Genomic DNA, 26,066 nt, shown 5'->3' on the forward strand with positions numbered 1-26,066 from the left:
TTGCTATTATTGTTCAGTCTTTAACTGATATTATGTTCTATTATATTATGAATAACTAATTATCTGCATCAGACAGGTACAGGAGATGAAAATCACATTCGTTCTGCAGTATGTACACTGATAACTTACACATCTGTTAAAAATAAAGTGGTTTTCAAAATATCACCCAGGAGGCATGTGTTCTGTTCAGTGACCTTTGGAAACTCTAGTCCAATGAATAACTAGTGATGCGTAAATAAGTTGAGAGACAGTAGATAAAAAGTGCCTATAACCTTATATGTTAGCTGTTATGAGGATGGCTATGATAAAAAAAATATATTGCTCTTTCATAATTTGCCTGAGAGAGCAAATCAATGAGAACATAAACTTCTGTCCCTTTAAGTTGAATGGTTATAGAATTCATTATCCTGGACAATTAAAAATATAACATGCAGAAAAAGTGCAATGAATTGTATAATCTAAGTATCTAATTTAATGGTAGTTTGCTACCTTACAGGCATTTGTTCATACGGCATCAGACATATCTTGGTAAATCTGGCCTTGCATTCAAACATTTTATGTAGAAAGAAGCCTAACTGCGTTTGCTTCAAGATGACAAAACTCCATATTACCAGGATGTTGACAGAACATTGAAGGAATTGAGCAATGAAAATCTTGCAGCCATTAGAAATCTTTGTAAGCGCTATGAGACATGACAAAGCTTAGACTTCTTTTCTCACACCATATGCAGCCCACCTGGTCTTGATCCTGTGGCAAAGAAAGTCCGAAGTCTAATGAAAACAGTTACACTACCAAAAGGCAAGGAAAAACCACCAAATCCAGGAAGATATGATGCAGTACAAGTTTTAAATCTCTCTCTTTTTTTTTTTGGGTGCTACTTTTAAACCACACTACCAACAACGCCTTCACTGCCAGCCCTGATTATAGCTCACATAATTCAGACTTGCATAAACATATCCTTTTCACATAGATATGGTCTGTAGCTTTTATACAGTCATTTGAAGATTAAAACCACTTTTGCAATTTTTGTTTTATAATAGAAAACTACATGTCTTCTATTATGCACATATTCAAGGAAATCAAGGAGATTAAAAGAGAAAAGATGCCACAATTCCAGTTCACAAGCTAAAAGGGAGGTACCAAGTCACACAGGCTCTTCCCAGCAATGAAACGCCTAGTTGAGCACTGACATAGTTATGGGGAAGAAAAGCATTCTGGATCCTGGTCTGCAAGTAGCTACACCTGCAGCTTCTTAAAAAATGAAAGACTTATCCTGTTGTATCACTCACACTTTCATAGTTTAGAATAAAGAGTGGGCATCTTTATTCAAAATGTAAATTATGGTATTTTTAACCATTTTTAATTTCAGAAGTAATTACATTATTTTTATTACAGATTATATTTTTTCCTATAAGAAAAGAATAAATTATACTTACCCTCTCCAAAGTAATTTCTTCAAATTCATATTCAATTTCTGTTCCATTGACCTAAAGAAAATAAAATAAGAAAATTCTTTGAATGCACATGGAAGGTGATGTTGAGGGGATCCTGTACAGATATTCTAGTATGATTACTGAAACACATTTTTCAACATATAGGTGAGGCTATCTAAATTACAGCCTACTTAGCTCCTCTTTGTCTTGAATAGCATGTAATCAAGCCTACAAACTTGAAAACAGTAAAAATTCAGAATGTAAACCTCTGAAATAATGGATACCTAAGTCACATAATATGACTGATATTTGATATAGAATGCTCATGTGCTTTGTGCAAATGTTTAAATAGTTTCCAAGGTAATAGCTTCATGTCAAAAATAGAAGACCTGTTTCTAAAAATTATTCTCACAAATGGAAGAAGGATTAATTATCCATTGCCTTACGAGCTCCAATTTACTTTGCAATACAAAACCAGACAGGAAATTCATAGTACTTATGTAAAAATCACTCACTGATACATATACTGAAACACATCTTGTTTACTACATTAACCTAGGGCAAGAACATGACAGAGGACCTTTGCAGCAGACAGCTGAATGGCAAAAAGGCACAGAATGTTAATGCAATTCTTACGCTGAGTTTCAGTGTCAAAATAAATTAAGCTACAAAATGTAGAGCACCAAAATGGATTGCACTGGACAAGAAATCTATCAGCTGAAGACATGACACTGATTTAAGCAGTATTCTGAAACCTTGTTCCAGTCTGACATGGATTTTTTTCTGTCCCTCTAGGCAACTCACTTAACATCCCTCTCTCAGTTCCCTCATTTCTTAAATGGGTAGAGTACCACATCTGAGAAAGCTATGAAAGCTGACTATGTTGTAAGTAAACTGCATAGAAATGAAAATACTTCTATTATTAAAATCTCAGAAGAATTTCAAAGTGTCCCTTAGGTACAGCTAGTCAGCAATTTTTTGATTTGGCCAGAAAATATTGATTAATCAAAAATAAAAGATATTGCCCATGAATCATGCTGGTTTAGTTTTCGTGATGAGAAGATATTTCCTGGAAAATAGTTTTGCTTTAATGTTTTACATAATTTATACTTAATGAAAAAAAAAAATTACTGTGTAAGAGCAAAACTGAAGTGAAGCATTAGGATTGACCTAATCTTGGAGGAACAAATTTGTTCTTTCTCAGAACAAGAACATTTATTACCCCTCCCCACTCCCAGCTGCTAGTTTTCTATATTAGCTTTCTAACTGCAATCAGAAAATACTGTACACAAATCATTCTTTATCTAGTCAAGCACTTTTCAAATGTAATTAGGTACTTCTCTTGTGATTATTATAACTAGGTACATGTATCTACCAAATAAAAGCTTCCTATAAAAGCCACCAACTATTTAATTTGTCTGCAATTCGCTATCTGATAAACCATGAAATCAGTAATAGAAATACGATCCCCAGAATCTGTGTTCAAAAGGAAAGACGGAGAGGGAGAAAAGTCCAAACAAATAACCCATGCTTAACAATGATATGACAGCATCAATGAATAAAATATTTAATACATGCATCATATTTTTATATTTTACATATTATGATCTGGTAATCACATTACACTACACTAAAAACAGATATGAACAAAAATTTTACTATAGGATATTTTCCTGTTCTGTGTTATCACTTTAATGCTTTCTGCATAGACTCTTTTATTAATATAGGCAACTCACTAGGTATGAACAGCTTTATAGCTATTCCATTTTTCGTCCTTTCTTGTCTAATGATAATGAAATCAAAGCTATCTATACGTCTCTGTTTTCATGAACTTCTCTTTTATCTTAGGTTGGTGGATAGCTCTGATCTATGTCTTCAATTCCTCAGTCTTGCTCTATAAAGCTGTCTTTGCTTCACTGCTTATAGTCACTTTTCCTCTGCATTAAAAACTCGTTAGTGCAGCAAAACGGGAAAAAGAGGGACACGAGAAGTGAACAACCTCTGTATAAAGATGAAAGGAGAAAACACACGCTGAATACTCAATTTGTATTTGCACACAATATCTTGATTATGATCATCTGAGGGGTTTCTTTTATCATCCACAGTCACGATTCCAAAAAAGGTCTCCAGTTCAAATCACTATTAATCACAGCAGCGATCCATTATCTGGTTCCATAGCAGCAGGGGTAATATGGATTAAAAAGCTGATCTTGATCCAACTCCTTTTGTTATTTAAGCATATATGTCTACATATGCAGTTCACTGCCCTGTTTTTCTTGCTGGCTGTTCAGAAGACCAATGCAGTTATTTCGTAAAGGATCTATTAAGATATTGCACCTACCTGAGGCAGGTGGAATGATGATGTATGCAGTATCATTCATTGCTAGCATCATTTTATTTCATATTTAGACTCTCTGGCTGCGCCTACACTGCTAAATTAGAGTCAATTTTCAGCCAAGTCTCAATGCTTAAGGCTGTTTCTGTCTGGAGCCTGCTGGAAACAAGTAGCCAAGGAGTGAGCCAACAGTTAAGCAGGAGGAGAATCATGGCTCCAGCGCTGGAACTGGCCTGTCAGTCCTCGCATTGAGCAGCATACGGACATACCCTCTGTTTTTGTCCATTTTAACTTGACAGTTTCTGGCCTGACAAAGCACCTAAACAAGCTGTCTGAACCTGCAACTTCCATTTCTTGCAAGTTGTGGGAACCTCTGCCTACGTCTCTCTTTACATGAGTTTTCTGAATTCTGCTTTTCTATCAGATTGCAGCAAGAAAACACAGCAAAATTTTCTATGGCCTTATGGTTTTAAATAGCTATGAAAAAGTCCAAACCTTTTCACGTGGTTTTCTCTTCTCCACAGCCAAAGAAATCATCATCATTTCCAAGTCAATTTGGGAGTATTCTTTCACATCATTCAGATGTGCAAGGTTGACAACAGATACCTTTAATCTCAACTATTTTTTTATATTTGTAATGCTGAAATGTGAGGTAGTAATCTAGCTCTCTTTATACTCACTGAAAAGAAACAGGCACTTCCAGGTCTTAATTTATTTCATTCTACACTAGATATCTCAGACAGGTTAGATGAATTGTGCCCCTGAGGTTTCCTTTCACTGAGTACAAACAGAGTCTAAAAAACATGTGTAAAGTTTGGTGAGCACTTGCCTTAAATCTGTTTTCTCTGCATTACTCCTAACTCTAGATTGGTAATAAAGTTCTGCTTAAGGGATGCCATATGCCTTGCATAATTATACACCAGCGAAAGGCCAGATCTCTGGTTGAGCAGCTTTTCTGATTGCTTTTTTGGGCTTGTCTGGACTTGTAACTGGCAGCATACGCATGGTGTGGCATCCAGCACCTGCTCCCACAAACCCAGCTGGTTAGGAAGTCCACAGGAACAGTTCAGTCTCTCCTCCTTCTCCAAAAGCTCAAAGCCAAAATACATTGCTGTTGGCTTCCCTCTGTGATTCAGGACACTGATGTCCCCTCTTTGGAGACAGAATGCCCAACACCACCTGTGACAGTAACAGGCCAAAATGACTCTGGCAGAAGTGGGTAACAAGTTCATAAGATGAGGTCCATGGGAGGACACAATCAACCACATCCCTTCTTCAAGGCACAGAGTCTGGAATCAAAATGTGCCTCATTCAAGAATATGCTTTATTTCCAGCAGAACAAAAAAGAGACTGTTGACCAGGACAAAATACATAAGTGCTACATGAGGAACAGGTCCGCATGAAACCTTTAGAGGGCCTTTGTTGCTCTGTTGTTCAGGAACAGCATCACCAACGTACACTTCTGATATAAGAAGGCTTCTCGGTCTCCTGACCTTACATATGTTCATAATCTGGAGTGTGATGAACTTAAAGCCCCTGTAGAATAAGTTACCATAATTCAATTAAGTCCCAATGTTTAAAGCAACTACTTGCAAAGGCGAGGTAATGGTTGCCTTTCATTTACAACTGCACTTGTTACACTGGAGGAGTCTCCCAAACTTTTGACAAGAAAATGTCTTTAAGAAAGACATATAATGTATGGTAACTATCTAGATTCCAGCATTCAAGAGAACTCTCCTGGTGAAGCTGTAATCACCACTAGAGATTAGAACAGATTGCTTATCTTTCTAAGAAGAAAGCACTTCAGACGACACTTTGTTTCAGGAGAATGAGAAATAAGGAACAGGTAAAAAGAGGGGGTTTATGTACTATTTTGTGAAAAACCTGAAATAAAGCCCAGCATACAGAACACCAAAATAAAGACCTCACAAACTCAGATTTGTTTGGTCCTTTAGATGAAGAATTTGACTTTCCAGGAAGTTTCTCTCATTTAGTGCAGTTTCTGGATGACATAAGCAGCTGAAGTAGTCCCTTAATGAAAAACAGTTGTCCAGATTATGATAGGTTTCCAAAATCCTTGACAAAAACATCCTGTTCATTTTTTTATTTTTACATACTTTGTCACATTGTTAAGACTTTTATAGATACGGGTTTTTTCTCATAATAATAATTTCATACTCTTTTTAAACTTCTGCAATTATTTGATAGACCTGTTTACACTTAAACAAGTAAGCGTTGCCTAATTCTTTCTTGCTATACTTCTACACATCTAAAACTGCATCCACCCACTCAATAAGATAAAGATGTCACCATCTGAATTCTAATGATAAGAACTGCATTACGATAGTGGCAACAGCAGCATCAAACCACTTACAATTTATACAACTGTAATATTTTGAAACCACTGCACCTATTCTTTCTAATAAAATTTGTGTCATTAGAGCTGTTTGTTATGCTTAGTCTTATCTTCAAGAAGAGAATGTTTTGCCTAAAAATTACAACAACTGTAGACTTTTATTACAAACAAAACCCATTTTAATTATATTTAATTGGATATTGTTTTTCAGCTGTCTTCAAGAAAGAAGATACTGCTTCTACTTTCATTATCATATGCATAGGAAGATAACTACCCTGACACTGATTTTCACTCAACATGCAAATTGTATTCTTTTGGCTGTATGGTTTAACCAGTTGCTTAACCACCCAAACCTCAACAGAATACAGGATTGCCGAAGTCTTGTTGTACAAGTAACCAATTTGTCCTTTAAAAATTTCCAATTTGCTGCATAATTAAGACAGTCCATTTTACATTTCAGAAACATCAAGGCCAGTTGGGTAATTTAATGAGTATAAGATTTAAATAGCCCTTCATGATTTCTGTTTTATCAGCAAGACCAAAGAGTGATCCTTATTTAGCCCTTTGCCATCTCCAAATTTAGGTTATTTATTCATTAATTATCAAAGAAAATGTGCTGATGTCCTTTTGATATCGTTTTCCAAGACCATTAAAAGTTTCCTTTCTCACTGCATATAAATATACAGAAAACAGCCTCCTGTGCTCTCTGATTTCAGGTATGATGGGTTTGTGTTTTCAAATTGTCCTAAGGAGGCTGCCAGAAAGCTTTTCATGCTACTCTTCTTTATCTGTGTGAGTGAGTGCACTTTGTGGGCTTTTTGTACAAGATACCCCACATTTATTTTTAATCACAGTGCATAACTAAGCCCAATTCCTTCTTTTCATCCATATTTCCTTTCGGAAACAAGGACAATATGTTAAACTCTTTGAATGATAATTTACCATAACCTAAAACTTTCTTGTCATAAAGCAACTGTTCTGATGTGAAGAATGAAAAGTGAAAGATCATATGGTTTTGAAAGAAATGTATACTTTATCAGGAACAGGTCTTACAGTATACGTGCAACTGATTTGTGGATCCTTCCATAGACGCCTACAGAGCACTCAACCACCAGTCATTGTATATCCTTTAGGGAAGATAACACCCTCAACACACAATTAAAAGAGCTCCAAGAAGCCAAATCCCGCTCAACATCTGTAAAGATCTGCAGCACAGTCATGATCGACTTGTACCCTGCTCAAAGGCTGCTTTTCTTGCTCATTCTTTTCTTCTTAGATGTCTCCTATATGCTTCTACAGGTCTTAATTTTTAGTCAGCCTTCTTCTCCACTGTTTATGTACCATATTCATCCTTTCCTCTCTTTCTTCCTCTCTCACTGTTACCCTGGGCTTTCTTGTTTTCATTTTCTTGGAGAAAATACTCATTTAGCAAGTAATCATCACTCTTCTCTGGTTGATCCGCAAATCCCTAATTTTATCTTACTCTACCTCATTTCTCAAATCTTGTTCAGAACAAAATCATGTTTTCTGTACCTTTTGTGAATTATCATGCCCTAGCTCTAATTGTAACTTCTCCACCTCAGCTTCCACTGCTTTCTCTGATTTTCACTCTTTTCATGTTTTTTACTTGTTTGTTTCTTCTTACTACCTCCAAATCTGTTCTTTTCTTTTTCTTGCATACACAGATGCACACACATACATACTAAATTAAACATACTTTATCTAATCGCACTTCATCCAAAGGAGTATTCATGATTAGCTTTCCATCTTCTCATCATTAACATAATCTTCTCCCATAACTCCTATGAAATCACTCATACACTCCACGTGCCTTGATTCCTTTCACTAATATGCTTCACCTGCCTAACTGTAGTTTCAAAATCTTGTCCAAATAAGGGATTCTCTTCTGGTTTCCCCTACTTGCTGCTCTCACTCCTCACAATACTTTCCCTTATTCAGCAACAATTTAGAATTTTTTTCAAGCTGTTTTGTCTCCATAGATCTGACACTTTCTGCAGTCCAAAAAACATATCTTGTTACCTTCCTCCTAGGTATTCTTTTTATTTTATGCAGCTGACATTATGTGATAACACTCTGTTCTTTACAATGTGAGCCATCAAATTTTTCTTTGTCTTCTCTTTGTTTTGTCCGTATTCTGATGTTGGCCATATATACCACAGAAGAAAAGTACCTATATGTTTGTAAGTGTAAGTACTCAATGTATCTAATGCAGACCTATCACAAAACTCCCAGTTTCGTAAACATAATCCATGAAGCAGATGAAAGCAGAGATCATGATTTCAAATGGGGTTCACAGTAAATGGAAACAAAATGACATCCATGTGTGAATTCTGTTTAGGCTAGCAAGTCCAAGTTGTACAAAATCAGCATCAACCAAAGAAGAAGAATGCGAATTTCAGCTTTTGTACTTACAACATTCTCCTATACTAAGAGAAATTCATATGCCATCATATTAGCTATCATCTAACAGGTAGAAATCTCAGCATTTGTCTAGGCTTCTTTTACAGGCATTGGAGAAAGGAATCAATTAATGCCGTGTGCCTTAATCTTCGGATGGAAATGCCATTTGAGGAACCTGTGTCTGCCCACTGACTATATAAAGACACATTAGACTTTTAGGATTTGCATCCTCAAAAAATTATTTCATAAAATTCCTTATATATTTCTGTATCTTAAATATATAATATACATCAGTGCAGGAATTTGAAGCAGTGCATTCCAGAGAACTGGGTACAGTCATTTCTTTCCACAAAATTACATTCTTTCTTGTGCAATTCAGGTCATTTACTATTCAACTTCAGAAGTTCTGAGTTTCATTTTCTTCTGTGCTTCTGCCATTGCTGACACCCTAACATACGAGTTATCATAAACTCTCAGTTTTTCAGGTTCCTATATCTCTGGTCCATTTCAGTTTTAGAAGAAAATCCATCAAACTTTTCAACAATCTGAACAGTTCATAGATTTCTAGAAATTATTTTCCTTTGCAATATTTCATTCTATGCACATAAAAATGGAAAATTGCTGTTGCTTGATTGACCTTATTTAATCAACAAAGATTATGAAGTACTTGTAACTGGGAATTCAAAAGGTTATTTTAATAATGTTTAATACTGTAATTTGCATAATTTTATTTAAAAGGTTGGTAACTGTAGTTAGAGTGTTTAAAAGGCAGAAATTAATACATAAACTGTAGGTTATGTTTGTTTCATTTTAACACTTAGAATAAAATTTTCTCTCAGTTTTAGGGAGAAATCAATAGCATACTAACTGGCAAAATTTTAGGCAAGAAAAGAACAGCAATAATTTACTGCATTCTTTGATATCCATTACATGTTTATGCAGCAATCATATAATGAAATATATATAATATACATAATGGGCATGCCCCTTTCCTCAATAAATAACAAACAACATAATCTAATCTCTTCCAATTTGTTAAATGACAATGTACTCTGACTCATATTTTTGTGCCTAAAATTGTCTCCCAGTACCTTTGTTTACCTTTGAGAGTTAATACTCCCTTCCCTGCTCTCTCATCCCTTTGCCTATGAGCAAATCACCATCAATGAATTCTCTCAGGTTCTTTTTTTCCCATGTGTTAACTCTAGCACAAGTACTGAAGGCTAAACTGTACTCTCAATAACACTGGTGCAATCCCACTGGTGTCACTGGGCTTGTACCAGTGTAACTGATGTAACATTTATTCATCTGTGGATGTGTTTACACCTGCAGGAGGGAGCAGACCTAAAAAGGTAAAGAAAATACTTGCACAAATCATAAAAATGAGTAATAAGGAATATTCACATAAATAAAGTATATGTACGTTAAAAAAATTCATGTATTCCACAGGACAAGATTTTTACTCATAAATCACTTGCTTTACAAGTATTTTTATAGCTGTAGAAAGGTTCACTATTTCTCTTAAAATCTTAGAAGACTCTTTAGTGTATGTATGGGCAGGGAGCCACAGTCCTCTGCACTCTACAAGTAAAAGCACAGCAGAACAGCTCCCTCATGCCCAATTAATTTTGCTGCAGAAAAAAAAAAAAAAAAAGACAATCTGAATGGCTGAGACAGAATCAAAGTGGTTTTCTACTTCTCCTCAAGCTCATGGAAAGAAAATTGATGTAACTGTTGTTCACAGGGATTAACAGTGCACACCTTGAGAAGCAGCTAATACAGCACAACTGATCATCATGGGTCACAATCTAAGCCTAGCCAAATTCAGCAAATTGTTCCAAGTGCTTCTCAGCTTTCTTGTTAGGAAAAACTTTTGCATCATTTCAAGAGAAATTTCAGGTTTTCATTAAAAATTCTTCAACATAAATCTAAGGAGAGATTTACTTTCATCCACCTTCAGTTTCATTTGCAATACAAAGATGAAATCTTGAGATGTGAACCTGAATGTTACTTTTGAAATAATTTCTATGCATTATCTCAATATTCTAAAAAAAAAAAAATAAATGCTTTTAAGGTTATCTATTAACTACTGCGTGCAACAGCTGAGATGCTTTACTGAGGCACTAAGGAAAAAGTCAAAAGAAAGCTTGAGCAAAATGCTGACACATAATGCCCTTTAAAAGAAGCACAAAAAGCTTTCACTGCACAATTATCTGCCTCAGATTAAGAAAGCAGTGTTGGAAAAAAACCAACTATGGCATAAAAAATATTCTAAGAGTATTTTAATACACTAAAATGCACAACTGCAACACAGCAATACCTTGACAATGTTTAATGTTATGTAATACCACTTTAAAATGTCAAGTATTGCATCATCTCTTTTCAGAAGTAGAGCATAATTTACCAATTATACGAAGTATCTTTTGTATGTTCTCCATAGGTTTCCTGACATAATGAAACCTATGATTTCCACACCTAACCTGTAAACTATTTGGCAGTAGAGATTTGAAAAATACTGCAGTTCTTATGTCACCAATATGTAATAACATTAGTGGTCAGTGAACAATATAGGTAGATTTGTGTATAGTATATCTCCTGGACATCAAATTCTGTAATATCCACAAGGCCACTAAAAAGGCGTTCCTGGCCTTTACCACACTGTACATGCTCTAACATGTCTGTGGAGCAGATGTGTTGTTTTTCAGGATTGGTTTTTTGTCTGCCTCATCCCATATTTGGAATCTGTTGTGTTAGTGCATGTGATAAAAGCTCATCTGTGCCCCCAGAAAGGAACATAGAGAGTCAGTGGCAGGTGAGGGACCCCAAATAACACCCGGTCTGGCTGCTCCCAGGCTCATCACAGGAGCCATCAGCCCATCAAAGGTGTGCACACACATGAGAACAGAGGCACAAGGGCAGGTGGAGGAACTCCTGTAAGCCTGTCAGACACCCTTTCCCTCCCAGGGAAGCCTCAGCCCCATGGGCTAAGGGTGACACCCAGCACGATGGGGCAACTGGAGAGCACCTTACAAACTGGGGAGCGTATCACTGCCTTTGGGGGTGGGATGCACTGTGGGATGCAGGGAACGAGCATCTTGGCATTGTAATGAGAGATTTTTAGGGGAGAAACCAAAGGTGTGGAAAAAGGAGAGATAAAGGTGGTTTGGAGAGGAAGAAGCATGGGAGGGGTAAGGGGATTAAAGGCACCGGTCACATGAAAGCAAGGCTGGTGAGTGCACTTCCCTCTCCATGCCCTGCGCCTGCTGAGCATTGTCTGTCATGTCTTCTATTAAACTCCATTTCTACCTATTTTCTTGCGTGAGGGGTGCTCTGTTTTGTGAGTGTGAGTGTCTGTGGGTATGTGTATGGAGGTCTGTGGTACCAGCAGCTGGAGTGCGTGAGGGTGCGTATGGCAGTGGGTGGTTGCCAGCAAACATCGAGCTGGGCTAGCTGGGCAGTAAGTGAAGCCATCAGAAGCCGGGGGGGGGGTGTAACTGGGAGGGAGACAACGGGAGGAGTTGGCTACTGGAGGGACATGGGGTCCATGACAACTGCCCAAGAGACTGTAGGATCCAGGGGTTGACTGAGATGTGTGTGTGTCTGTGTCTGTGTCTGTGTCTGTGCGTGTGTTTGTGTGTCTCTGTGTGTGTGTGTTGGTGTGCAAGGATCCAGGGCCAGCTACTGGATAGACTGTGTGTCTAAGCTCAGTTACTGGAGGGATCCAGTGTGTGTGTGTTGGTGTGTGTGTGTTGGTATGCTCTGCGTGTGTGTTGGTGTGTGCAAAGGGGTCTATACCAGCAGCTGGAGAGGGGTTGCAGCTTCAAGGGTTTGCACACCCAGCTACCAGCATCTGGGGCAGCAGGGATCTGGGGCCAGCTCTACTGAGTCTCTAAATCCAGCTACTGGCAGTTTTCACACTGTACATCTATCTATACGAGGGAGGGGGACACGATGACTCCGATGGTGGTGCATTTGTTTGTGTGAGTGCTGACTGGGTCTGTGTTGTTCTGCTCAGCCATGTGTCTACTTGTGTACGTGTCCTGTTTGTGTATGTGCTCGGTGGGAACACAGGCTCAGCCTTGCTACTGGATGGACATTGTGGCATGGAGTTGCAGCAGCCTCACCTCTATCAGGCTACCAAATTCAGCAGCCCCCTAACATCTTGTAATAATTAATGCACACATATTGTAAATACAGTATTCTTTACTACCACAGACTACAACACGATGCAAGGCTAAACTGAGAAAAAAAAATTGTTTAACTTTGCAGGCTTGTGTTTATTGCTCTGTACCTCCTATTTTCACCAAAGCAGAAAGATTAAAAATGTGACAGGGAAAGCTGTTCTCATAATTCTTTTGAGTCATTCTTTGCTAAGAATTGGCAGGGAAGGAACAACGGCTAGAAATAGACCTGGAAATAAGAAACTGTGCTCAAGGTGTATATAATGGCAAACTATATACAATGTTAAAGCTTTAACTTTAGTAAAGCAGGGGGATGCCTACAAAATATAAATTAACTAGGTTTTAGGTACAGCCAAAAATCAAAAATATGTGGAATTCAAGAATCGGGTAGAAAGTAAAGTATCATTTATTTTCCTCCAATAGGTCTGCATATAGAGATAAGGTTCATTGAGACATGTAATTCAAACAGGGGTGCACAGTCCTGACAAAAGACCAACCTTCCTTATTCATGAGATCGGTCTCCTTAAGTCATGAGAATAGCTCCTGGAGATTGGTCCCTATTTTGAAAGAAAGATGGCCATCTTTCAACAATGTCAATATATATGAAAAAATGTTCCATAAACTAGAATATATTTGTGTTCTTCTACCTGAAAATCAAATGCCTGGAGAATGAAAGAGCAGTACTTCTCTGACTTATTTTACAAACAAACTCCAAAGTAATGCACGATGCCTTTAAAAAGAAATGAAACAGTATTGAAAGCACCAGCTGCAAATTATGTTTGTCCTCTGGGGGAATAATAAGAGGTCATATGGACAGTTGGAGACTTACAATTTATAGAGTAAGAAAGAGCGCTAGTAAGATAACAGCAATCTGCTTCTACTAAAGGGAAAGATGATTGTGAAGTCAGAGTGATTAAACAAACTTGTATGCTGCACATTATTTGAAAAATTATTATAGCTCAATAGTTTAAAGATAAACCCAGTGTGCTATGCTCACCTTTCCATCACCTTTGCAAAGTCTAAGTCCTGAATTTGGACATTATACAAGATTAATTTTGTTATGACCACACTACTGCCCAATTAAGCTGTGAAAAGAATGAAACAATCACACTTGCCAAAAATCCAATAAAGTGAAGTTTTCTGCCTAGCTAACATAAACCATCACATATTCAGCACAAATAATTTATAACTAAAAAGAATCCAAAGTTTTAAACTATTGCCATTTTCATATAGAACAATTTACAGGCACAAAACACTCGACAGTTGATTGCATATGTTAATGTAAGATACCAAAAAAAAACCAAACCACCATTTCGGTTGTAATTTCTTTTTATTGGTAATCTCCACAAAGTGGAAATTTATCTCATCTAGGGATCTTTACTTTCTAGTACCCTCAAACTAAGTCAATCCTCTATAGAAAATTATGAGAGCTGGGATTTTTAAGATCCGGAAAACAGGCATTATCTGTGGTATATTTGGGTTTGCTACTGTATGTGGAAAGCTAGGTCATCTAAACAGTGATTAAAAATGTAATTTACCATTGAGGCGGATTCACCACATCACAGCATAAAAGTAGCATGGGTTTTTATTATGTAAAATGTGTATTAGAAATGAGTCACATTCCAAAACAGTCTACAATCACAACTTGCAACAGTAGGGACTTTGCTTCAGAACATTTCCCGAAACTGTGCTGAAGGTATGTTGGTTTTACAGCATGGATCAGCTAATCTCTGGCTAACAATAGGGGAAAATAGAATTTAAATGCCTAATTTTGCATTTTAATTAAAGCAAAATGGTGTTCATTCAGATTTATTTATATTGCTGTAGGAAAAGAGTAAGAACACACTGGAGTTATTCTGAAATTTTAAAAAAGTTAGCAAATAATGTGAAAAGCCCCTCCTATAAAAACTGCAGTGGATAATGTTAAAAGCAATACATAAAAGATTATAAAGGAAGACAATATTTTCTATCCAATGTTATTACTAATGCTGCGGTATGTACAGCCAGGATTACAAGAACCTTGTCTTGGCTGAACTTTAAGAGGTAGTTTGCAAAGCAAAACATCAATCAATTCTAGACATAAAAAATAAATATCCTTAAAATTACAAAAAAGGCTTCTCGTAAAATAAATTTCAGATATATCTCATTTTAAAGGACTGAAGCATCATAGAAATTAAGCCCTTCCATTTCCAATAAGACATGAAACTAATATTTTTCTTTTCCACTTTTAATCAAAACTAGTTTTCTTTTCAATACTGGGCAGTTACTTTGTCTTTACTTCTTAGGTTATCCAGGGTCAAAGGAATATGTCTGTCTCTGACAACAGCACTCTAAATTTTGCCGTGTGAAGTCCTCCAAAATCAAGTTGTATGGAACACGAAAGCTCTTTCTTCCTTTTGTATAATTAAAACTATTAAGATAATGACATCTGTGCTAACTCCTCTTTCACTTTTGAAAACAGGTTTCACTTCAGTTCTACACCTTTCTAATACAGTGAAATCTACCCACAAGGGCCGTTGTCTCAAATCACAAAGAAATTAAGTCTATAGATAAGTAATTATTCACTTGTACTCTTTATGTTATGTTTCCCAATTCAGTTCAAAACTGCAACTTCATGACTTCAAGTAATTCAGAATAAAGCTACTGCCATGGAAAAATAGTCTTGCATACTTGAAGAGCTTTATCAACTTAAATAGATATCTCAAGCCTTTTATGCAGAAGAATAAAACTAAAATGAACAGAAACATTTATGGAAGACAATGGGTTTCATAGATTAAGACCATGGATTGTTCTGTAAAAGCATATTTTCAAGAGGTTATGTTAACCAGTGGATCCTTGCAAACTCACCGACCCTACTGATTTTAGCTTACTGCTACACAATCCAGTAATGTTAACTGTGGGCCTGTAGTGTAATATATCAAAAATGACACAAAAGCAAAAGCTAATTCAAGGCCAGGCAGAGCAAGACAAAAACAAATTCAAACTACATTTAATTTAGGTCAGTTCAGGCCATGCAATTCTTGGCTGACTCAAATCTCCAACAACTCTAACAGACATACTCTGCGTTCTGCAGCACATGCTGCAGACCTCATGGACAAATTGGACAAATTAAAAATGAAGTATAGCTGGGCATAAAGGAGGGATATGTACACATACACTTACATCCACAAAAGTATATATGATTTTTCTCAGAGTGATAAAAATTACTGATAGAGCAGTGCCTTGCCCACAGTAGAGGCTACAAGGATAAGAAGAGCGGCCCAGCAGGAACAGCCTCTGCAAAAGCAAAGCATGATACTTCTTTTAGGGGGTTTAGTTCAGCATCACCCAAAGGAACGACTGCCTGATAGTGGGTAGAGGGTATCCAGAAGCCTGTTGTTTATTTTTTTGTCAGAAAGTCTGTTTCATAAGCTCCAGCCTATGAACTAAAGACTGGTCAATGCAGGGAATTTCCTTCTCAATCACACCCATGACCTGGACTAAAATGCTAAAGCACATGCACTCTAAGTGTAGTCCAAATCCAAAAGGTATGAGGCATTACACATTTTCTGTGCTGTGTCCACCTGAAGCAGAAGGACACAGAGAAGTGTATGATGTGCTCTCTTTACAGTTCAATAAGCTCCCCTCTCCCAGTCTACTAATGGCAATGTTTCAATTAAATGTCTACAGAAAGAACTTCTTGATTGAATCTAAAGGCCAGGTTTATTCACATGTAATTGAAAATGGAAAGTATTATAATTTTGCAGAATTAAAGTGTCAAGGAGTAATTAGATATGTGACCAAGGGATGCTTTTACTTGATGGATTGACAGGATGTTGATATTTCTACCTACATCCAGACATAGTGAAGGTTTTTTTTCTGATTTTTCATGTAATATGACATATAGCACTCAGAAATGCAAAGTAGTGCTCATTCCTGAGGAAAATAAAATAAATCCCCCCTCTAAATCTTAAAGTTGGCTTTGATGAGACTTAAATATTCAAAATTGCATCCAGAATTTAAAAGGAAAACCCAGTAAAAACAATGACATTTTAACTCCAAAATCACTTCGGACTGTTTTGTAAAGATGTTCCTTTCTAAAACAGTACATTTTAAATGAAAAGGTTTGAAAAATACTGATTTTCAGGTAGAAAAACAATGGGTATGAAACAGAGGCAAAATAAACTAGATTCATAAGATGCATTCTGTAGTTTTGCTTTGGGTTTTGGACAGCAGCAACGTATTTTTCTGCTATCCATCATACTAAAATCCATTTAAGTCATCACATGGCAGGATGAACATTTTTCTATTTTTACATGTTTAAGGGGAATTGTTCTATGCTAGTTCATTATTCTTGTGTTATGTAGCACCCTTTTCGCTAATGATCTCAAAATATTTTATAAACAGGACTTAAATCAATCTCGTCAATACTGCTACTATAAAAGAAAAATCTCTTATCCCACTGCAGAAACGATGAAATGCAGAACGCAGCAGTGACTGCCAGGGCAAACAACATTGCTGTGATACAATTCAAGGGCCAAAACAGTGAAGTCAGGCCAATTCAGCTTTTAAAAACTAGCACAGAGCTCTACCAGATTTAGCTTTTCCATTGTAATCCACATGAACTGACAGACAGAAAGGTGACTGTAAACAACAAACAAACAAAACTGGTGTTTAACAATCTGGAAAAGAGTCATTTGAGATAATAAAATGTGCAATCTGACTTTCAAGACTATGATCAAACTAATTAATAAAGAAGCAACAAATTTATTCTGAAGATAAGTCAGTGGGAAAATATATACTATGTCAATTTTTATATCTTTTAATACACACATTAATAAAAAAAACAACTCAAGAGCTCCAAGCTTTGTGAAAAATCAGATCCTACCCTTTTAGACAATTCCTTTTTACTCCTCTATTACCATTGTCTTCAAATATTTGTTCATCATAGTTACAGATGACATTTCATATTCATGACATAATGCCATATGACACACTTTATTATAGAAATATATAAGGCCACCTCCCTCCTCCAATTTACTTATTTACATCTAGGCTGCACCTACATTCATATTATCCAATAAAAGCCTTTGGAGTACCAACTGTCTCGCAGAAATTTTCCCCATTCTTTTTACAGTCAGACTTGGAAGATTTTCTTCTTCTTCTTCTTTCTTTCTTCTCCTCTCATGGAAGGTGTCCCTGCCCATGGCAAGGGGGTTGGAACTAGATGGTCTTCCAACCCAACCCATTCTATGATTCTATGATTCTACGACTCTATGATTCTTTTTCTTTGCAGCCTTTGTTTAAGCCTTTATGTACCTCCTTCTAATGTGCTAAATCCAGGTTGCACTGGCTGACTCGAATGACAGAGAGGAAAGCTGAAAATACTCAAAACCTCCCCATTTTGGCATCATGATGGTCTCCACACTTCCCTGCACAGGAGCTGTCACAGAGCAATTGCCATGCTCAAGAAAGGGTCTGAGGGATGCACCAGAACAGCCGCACAGCCATCTGCATGGCTGCGCTCAGGCGTGTGCAAAGCAATCCAAAGATTTGATTACAGCTCACAAAAACATAACCTAAGTAGTCCGCGAATCACTTCTTTAGGAAACAACTTGAAGGTATCTGCACAGAACTCAGCTTAGGCACCACAATTAGCAAAGCAAGCCAGTAACAAAACAACAGTAACAATAAATAGTAATAATAATAACAACAACAACAATAATAATAATTTGGAAGAACAAAGGGAGACTGAAGAGATGGAATTCATTGGGACCAAAAGGAGAGTAAAGTACATATTCCTTTAGACCTTATCATTGTGACAAGTCAGGAGGAGGAAGGGAACAACCACAGTACCTGACTGAACTTATATTAACGTTTAGGTAAGATGAAAGGACAATGACATTCCCTCATAAAATGAACAGGAGGGTTCACATTGATTTCTGAAAGTGATGTGGCAAAGCCAGCCTTATAGCTACTTTTAACTTAACTATACAGCATTTTGGAAACTAAAAAAGAAATAAATAAGGCTTATTCTGTGCAACAGAGAAATTGAGATGATTCATGTTATTAAATTAATGCTTCTCATTATACAAAAAGATCTAAAATTTACAGCCAAAGAATAGAGAACAAACAAACTCCCACAAATGTTTAATTGTGCTTAAAATGCCACAGAATAATTTGTTTTGTACCATTGAAGCTTCCTATCAAATTTATTCCCACACCCAAAGCTTGGCAAGCCAAAGTTTTCAAGCCACTGAACCTAGAAACAAAGCTAATTAACTGTTTCCTGTGTTATTTGCTGCAGGCCCAAATTACATACAGTATAATAGAATAAGGCTTTTTTTTATCTATCTCATTTAAGAAAAACACACTGATGAAAAACAGTCCCTCACAGGATGATTTTTTTCTCAAACTATTGAGTTGAGAGGTTCTAAGAATGTCAACAGTACCAAAAGGTTTAATTACATGAATTTAAATCATTAGAATGTTAATGAGACAAATCACTCAGTTTACCAGTTGTATACCAACTATAAAAATGAAATTTCTCTCTGGTGGACCAGTGGAAACATTACATTTGAAAATGCATTCTGAATGCTAATCATTGCCACAAGGCCCCCTCCCTCTGAAAACACTCAGGAATTTTTGGAGGAAGATGGCGGAGAGGATGAGCAGAGCTGTTATCGATATGGAAATGCTTTGGAGGTACATTGCGTAAAACAAACCAGTGAGACAGGTTTGTTGTGCTCCTGAGCCAACTGCTAAATGAAATCATGAGAAGTCTCCATCTGGTATGAACAACACTAAAAATAGCCTGACCTTATTTAGGGATCTATCAGGCTATCAGCTGTGGCTAGTAACGTCAGAAAAAAGTAAGACCACCTTGATTCACCAAAATTTGCCAATTTATGCTTATTCCAGTGTTTAAAATTTGAAAATAATTTCTACATGGCATAAAATGAATTACTTAACTTTGTTGCAGTAAATAGAATGAAAAGTATAGTTACCTAAGAAAAAAATTATTTTAATTAAAAAAATAATATTGTTGTATTTTTTTTTAAAGCAGCACTTTTTCTTCAAAAACATGAGTGGATAGCATTAATTAGTTGTCATGAAAAGCATCTTAATAAACCCAGCAGTGAGAAATCAAAAACTAATATATCAAAAAATAGTCATGAGATGTATTACTTGTGTATATAACCACTTGCCTTTTAATTTTATTTAACAAGTTAATTTAGAAATGAAACTCAGATTTGTGGAATGCATATTCAGATGAAAGAAATAAAGGACAAGCATCTAAGACTAGAGAAAAACAGGGTATGAGAAAAAGAATGTGATCACAGGAAACATGGTCCCATTGCTAAGATCTAAGAATTTCTACCTGTTCTTCCCATAGGAAGCTTCCCAGACTCCAAATATGCTTTGAGGCTTGACAACACGAGCTGAATAGCAGGGGTCTAAGAAGGATCTAGCCCTGAAGATTGGCACTGCTGGGTGTTTTAGACGCGCTACAGAAGTGAGAGGGGATCGGCTGCTCTATGCCCACGTACATCATGGCTGCTTTTAGCTTTGGATGGAAAATATCATAATTGAACTTGGCTTCTCTGACCCATAAAATAATTTGTCCCTATAGTGTTAGATGTTTTTTTGTGATAACTAAAAAAGAATGATACCTTTCAGAGGCTTTAATAACCACAAATATGCTTAAACATTAACCAGAGATGTCCCTATGCGTTTACAGCCTTCCTCCAGGCATGTCTAAGTCCTGACAGTGCTGAAAAGGCAGGTGCTTGACTCACGTTCATGTTTCAAAATAGTAAGTCAATCTAGCTTCTGTTATCTCTCTGAACTGACCAGTCTGAAAAATAAATATGTTAGGGCATATCTGCTAAATTATATTTCTTGTACTATAAATAATGTGACAATGGCTGCATTATCATACACTTAGCTCATCCAGTTTGGGAAGATTTTCCTCTGCCTTTTCAAATATTTAAGCATGAGACAAAGCCCCACTAACACCCCATGGTGTTAGAGGCGGGGTTATAGGCCCCACATGGAATTACAGGCTGTACTGGGTCTGGCTGGGATGGAGTTCATTTTCTTCATAGTAGCCTGCATGACACTAGGCTTCGCTTTGTGGCTGAAGCAATGTTGGTAACACACCAATGTTTTGGCTGTTGCTGAACAGAGCTTGCACAGCATCAAGGCTTCCTCTCTTTCCCATTTTGTCCTTTGTCCCCCAACAGCAAGTTGGCTGGGGGTAGGTAAAGGGTTGGGAGGAGACCCAGCCAGGACAGCTGACCCCAACTGACCAAAGGGATATTCCATACCATGTGATGTCATGCTCAGCAGTAAAAGCTCAGGGAAAGTAGGAGGAAGGGTGGATGTTCACAGTTATGGCATTTGTCTTCCCAAGTAACTGCTACATGTGTTGAAGCTTTGCTTTCCAGGAAGTGGCTAAACACATGCCTGCTGATGTTAAGCAGTAAATGAATTCCTTATTTTGCTCTTCCCGCACACGCAGCTTTTGCTTTTGCTATTAAACTGTTGTTACCTCAATATACAACTCTTCTTGCCTTCCTTCTATTTTCTCCCTGCCCCACAGGCAAGGGGAGTGAGAAGAGTGTCTGGACAGTGGCCAGAGACAGCCCACCACATACTGTCCAAAATCCTGTTTTTGAAAAGTTCACTGAGCCAGGAGGGGATGCACGCACAGGCAAACATGTGTCTGACCCAGTGACTACAGCACCTTCCTAGCAGAGGGAATACCATAAAATGAAACTAAACCAAACTAAACTGAACTAGTCCTGGGAGCAGGAAAGAAAACACAGGTCTCCCAGCCCAACTCTCCCAAATATTAGGTTGGAGGAAGATATCATTTGTCCATATGTTTGTCTGTCTGTCTCATTTTGGAGAATGTTCAAGCAAACAAAACCTGATCAGAACGAAATGCCTATTTGTGAAGCAAAGTCCCCATGTCCTGTGGGGCACTATGTTGGCCTGGGCTCAGCAGATAACGCTTCACTTCTTTGACATTTCTTATTGGCTAGTCTAAATAAATCCCTCTTTGGTAGCTCTGCTGTGTCCCATATCTAAGGGACATAACTCTTCCAGGTAAGAACAAGGTGACTAATTCTAAATTATCTATTTTTACAACCAGCACCTTCTGTTTATTTATCTAGTTCATATCATGTGTTGGAGACAGAAACAGCCCACAGGCACTTTTCAGTCTACTGTCAATATTTCTCTTGAATGTGTTTGGTCATTTGTCCTTTTTTTTTTAAGGGAAAGGAACACTAGTATAAAAATGGTATAAAAGTATATAAGCATTGATAGACTGTGTTATGGGAATAAATCATATTGATGGAACATCTTGTCACTAGTGTAATTGCATCTGTATTTAGGAATTCTAACACTGTAGCTGCAGAGTATCCTGGGCACAGGTCCAACACTGGAAATGAGAACTGGGGCTCACAATGTCCTTTTTGGTAGACCTAGAGAACACTAAGTGAAAAATGTCTCATTAAAACAGAAGAAAAGCCAGTCCTATTGAAAGTGAGACCAGAACAGGTGGTTCTGATGTTTGGAAGGAAAACTGAAACTTAGAAGTGATAGGAAGCCTTTTAAGAAAGTTGAATGCAAATAAACAGAGAAATTTTATTTAACTTTTCCACCCTTCCCAATGTTTGAAATTCCCAACAAGGGATTTCTCTTCTGCTTTACAGCAGCATCATTCTTCTAAATTGCTCTTGGCTGTGATCTTTGCATGTGTTCTGCACAATAATTTCTAAGTTTTATGAATTGTCAGAAACAAACAAGCTGGCCAGGACAACCCCTATTAAACTTCCTCATCAATAGTCTTCTAAAAGACAGAACCCAGCAATTTGATTGGTGTAGGTGGATAAATAATTAGGCTTATGCATTGGTATCATAAGATACAGATGTGGACAAAACACGACAGATGAGAGACATTAATTAGGAGCTTTACAAAGATAACTAAGAGTATGCAGGGAGAAAGATTAGATATTGGCTGGCTAGCCTGGTACTACTTGCTTTTCTTGCCTCCAATCATTTGAGCCTGTTACTCTCTTTATTATATATTCACCTTGTCTTTATGTTCTTTGTCTTCAAGTATAGTTGCTTTTACAGTATAAAATGACAATGACTTCAAATGTTGTAGAAAAGCAGATTTTCTTAACTCTAATAAAATCATGGATTTAATTTAGGGTAAAATTGTTTTTTCTAGAAGTCATAAAAATGAATAGACATTAATAAGAAAACATGAAGTCATCTAGTTTGTGCTGGCATTTATCATTAATAGCTTTCATCTACAAAAGGAATACACACAGACAAATGAAGAGCTGTTTGCGCCATTTTACTATTACACTGTTCATCTAGATATCTTCTTAACAAGCTAGGAGGGTCCATGCTGCTCAGAAAGGAAATATTCATACTTTATGTTACTGGTAAGGAGGAAAGGCTTAATGAAATCACAGGGTTTTTTCAAATAAAGGCTAGTTTTAGTAAGTTACAGTTTATGTGTGGAAGTCTAAACTACAAATCATGTGTATATAATATGCTATAATTCACCTGAGTGCAATTATCATTCCTGATTTCTTCTAGAAAAGAATTAACTGTGTAACTGTAAAAGACATGATTAATTCTAAGATTTGTTTATAACTTCTATGCAATACTGAATAGAATTTCTGTGGGAAAATAAAAAAAAATTCTATATATGATTAAAAAAAAATTAATACTTACATAAGGGATTGTGTCCAAGGTGTCTGTGTTGACAATTATAGGGGCAGGGCTTGCCTGAAAGGGGAAAAAAAAAAAGAGAAAAGAAATTTAAAAATCTGAAATTCATTACTATTGAAATGTCCATAATGATACATTAAATTAAAAGTCTAAAAGCCTATAGTCGCAATTAAAAGTCTGAAAGCCTATCTTCCCATTGAATTCACATCATACATCAATACATAACTTCAGATACTGTTCAATCAATTAAGGATGAAGGAAATAGATTCTCAGCCTCCAAACCACAGCTCATCGTGCTCTTTCTTTTCAATTTCATTAGGCTTTGGATCACATCCTGAATATATAATAACTAGTCATTCATTTTTTAATAGAAGTATAGAAATGTGATGGCTTCAACTTACAATCAGGGGCCCTTGGGGGTGAGGGTTTCAGCTTCCTTTACCTTACAAGTCCACTTTTTGTATTTCAGCAAACCCGAGATGATCAACTGATCTTTACAGAGGATAAACGTCAACATTTCATGTTTATACTACTAATCCATATGTAGTATATGTATATGCATGCATACTATGATATTTATGTCAAAGCTATATATTCCGCATGGCTCACATGCACTCAGTTGATGTTCAGTTTGAAATAGAGACTCAGTTTAAAAAGATTTGTGAATCTGTAAACCTGCCCAATCTGATCGTTAGCTTATTGATGAAACCCATATCCAGGCCAGTTTCCAGCCACCTGAAACGCCCTAACCTCTTCCCCTTCCCATGCTGGGGTTCAGCAGTGGTGACCCAAGGCTGAGCTCTGATTCGACCCAACTGCATAATCTTGGCTCAGACTCTGAAGAAAACTACAGAGCTGTGAGAAAGTGTAGAGTAGAGCCTCGCACCATCAGTAAAATGTCAGACAGAGGCAGGACTGCTGAGATGGGATTGTTAATAGCTCAAGGACTCAGGAGGAGAAGGATCAACATGTAGTCAGTGTAGAACAAAAAGTGATGGAGGGCACCGCTTCTCTGCCTGACTGATGCCTGCTTGGTCAGCAAAGGCTCTTCAAGGTGTTGTATTGGGCTGATGAACGTGCTAATGCTTAGCATAGTAGCTAAATAGTTGTATTTATCTACATTGTATATTAGCCAATGAACGCCTGTCTGTACTTTACACCTGTACAGACTGCAGGGTCTCTTTGTGCATGGTAGGTATGATTACAGCACTACTGGAAACACTGATCATATTTCTGTTGTCAAATATTCTCTGCAGGATTTCAAAACCTCAAAGACATAACCCAAATTAAGAATGTAACATTAGCGCGGCAATTCAAATACTTTGAGAATATCAGTTTCTTTCTAATTTTGGTGTAGTTATTGTAAGATAATTCTGTGTTCAGAGAAATCATATGCTACTATACAACAGGTACTGACGATTAATGCTATTATTTCTATACAACTACTGTAACCTGCGAATAAAAACCGAAAATGAAATGCATACAATTTGGTGTGTATACATTTCATGGCATGCATCAGTTGTCATAGTAAGTACAGTTTAATATTAAAATCTGTAGTATCTGAAAACATATTATACACCCATACCCATTTATTCCCATTGTGCCCTATAACACTGGACACTTTGGAGTGATATATAAAAGCTGAAGGCCATTTGATTATAATATTTTTAGCTTTAGGCATATGGAATGATTTATAACTATATTATCACTGAAGGTTAAACAGGATTTCCTTTTTCGAATCACAGTTTTTACTTACATGAATACTTAGCTCAATACACTTAAAGATTGCCACCTTTGCTACAGGAAGAAAAAGATTCTTTTTTACAGTATTCTGTTGTCTCTACCAAACTTTGCCTTTTGTTGATTTTATCCTTTTATTTTTACATACAGTGAGAAGATCTAGTACCAAATATAAACAAAGTTTGCAATCTTCGGAGTGAAAGCATCTTTCCACTGCTTTACACAAAATCTATTACAACCACCACCATCTTTCAGAAGTAATTTTCCAAAGCATTCTCATACTATCACCAATCGCTTCTAACCCATTGAGGAACAAAACCAGTATCAGATTTTCCTGAAGTAAAGCTAAAGAGATTTCTCAATTAGAAACTAGTAATTGTGGGAACATTATAAAAAATAATATTTAGGGGACTTGGAATTTCTTTTGAAAACTCAATTACTCCTCTACTTCCTGATATGAGCACAAGCAGAACCTGCATGTCCTTCACATTATCAGTTGCCCTTGATTTCAGAAAGACTTTCACAGCCTTGCTGGATGTCTGTTTCAATGCTAAACCACCCTCACTGAGAAAAGTTTTCTCTTATGTATATGACCAGAATTTCCCTTGATGCAACTTGTGCCTGTTGCCTCGTACTTCTCCTGTGCATCTCTGAGAGGAGTTTGGCTTTGTCTCCTCTCTAACCATCCCTTAGATGGCTGAAGACAGCAATTAGATTCTTCCCACAGCCTCTTCTTCTCCAAGCTGAACAAACTGAGCTCTCTTTTCTTGTATGTTCTGTGCACCAGACCCAGTCACTGGTGTGTGCGCCACCACCTTGGTTATCCTCCACCCAACACACTTTGGCATATTGGGGAACCCAGA

At 36.9% G+C, this 26,066-nt stretch overlaps 1 protein-coding gene across 27 annotated transcripts in view; it reads right to left on the reverse strand.

The window, feature by feature from the left end:
* DLG2 (discs large MAGUK scaffold protein 2) overlaps positions 1-26,066 on the reverse strand; it is a 1,060,789-nt gene that overhangs the window by 404,260 nt on the left and 630,463 nt on the right. For all 27 annotated transcript variants that reach the window (XM_075742480.1, XM_075742449.1, XM_075742451.1 and 24 more), the window contains 2 exons: positions 23,467-23,520; positions 1,437-1,487 (listed from right to left, as the gene is read on the reverse strand). In XM_075742480.1, the coding sequence (XP_075598595.1) occupies positions 1,437-1,487; positions 23,467-23,520 (105 nt within the window). The remainder of the gene's footprint in view (positions 1-1,436; positions 1,488-23,466; positions 23,521-26,066) is intronic.

The sequence above is a fragment of the Balearica regulorum genome, chromosome 1 (genome assembly GCF_011004875.1).
Source record: "Balearica regulorum gibbericeps isolate bBalReg1 chromosome 1, bBalReg1.pri, whole genome shotgun sequence".
Lineage (NCBI taxonomy): Eukaryota > Metazoa > Chordata > Aves > Gruiformes > Gruidae > Balearica > Balearica regulorum.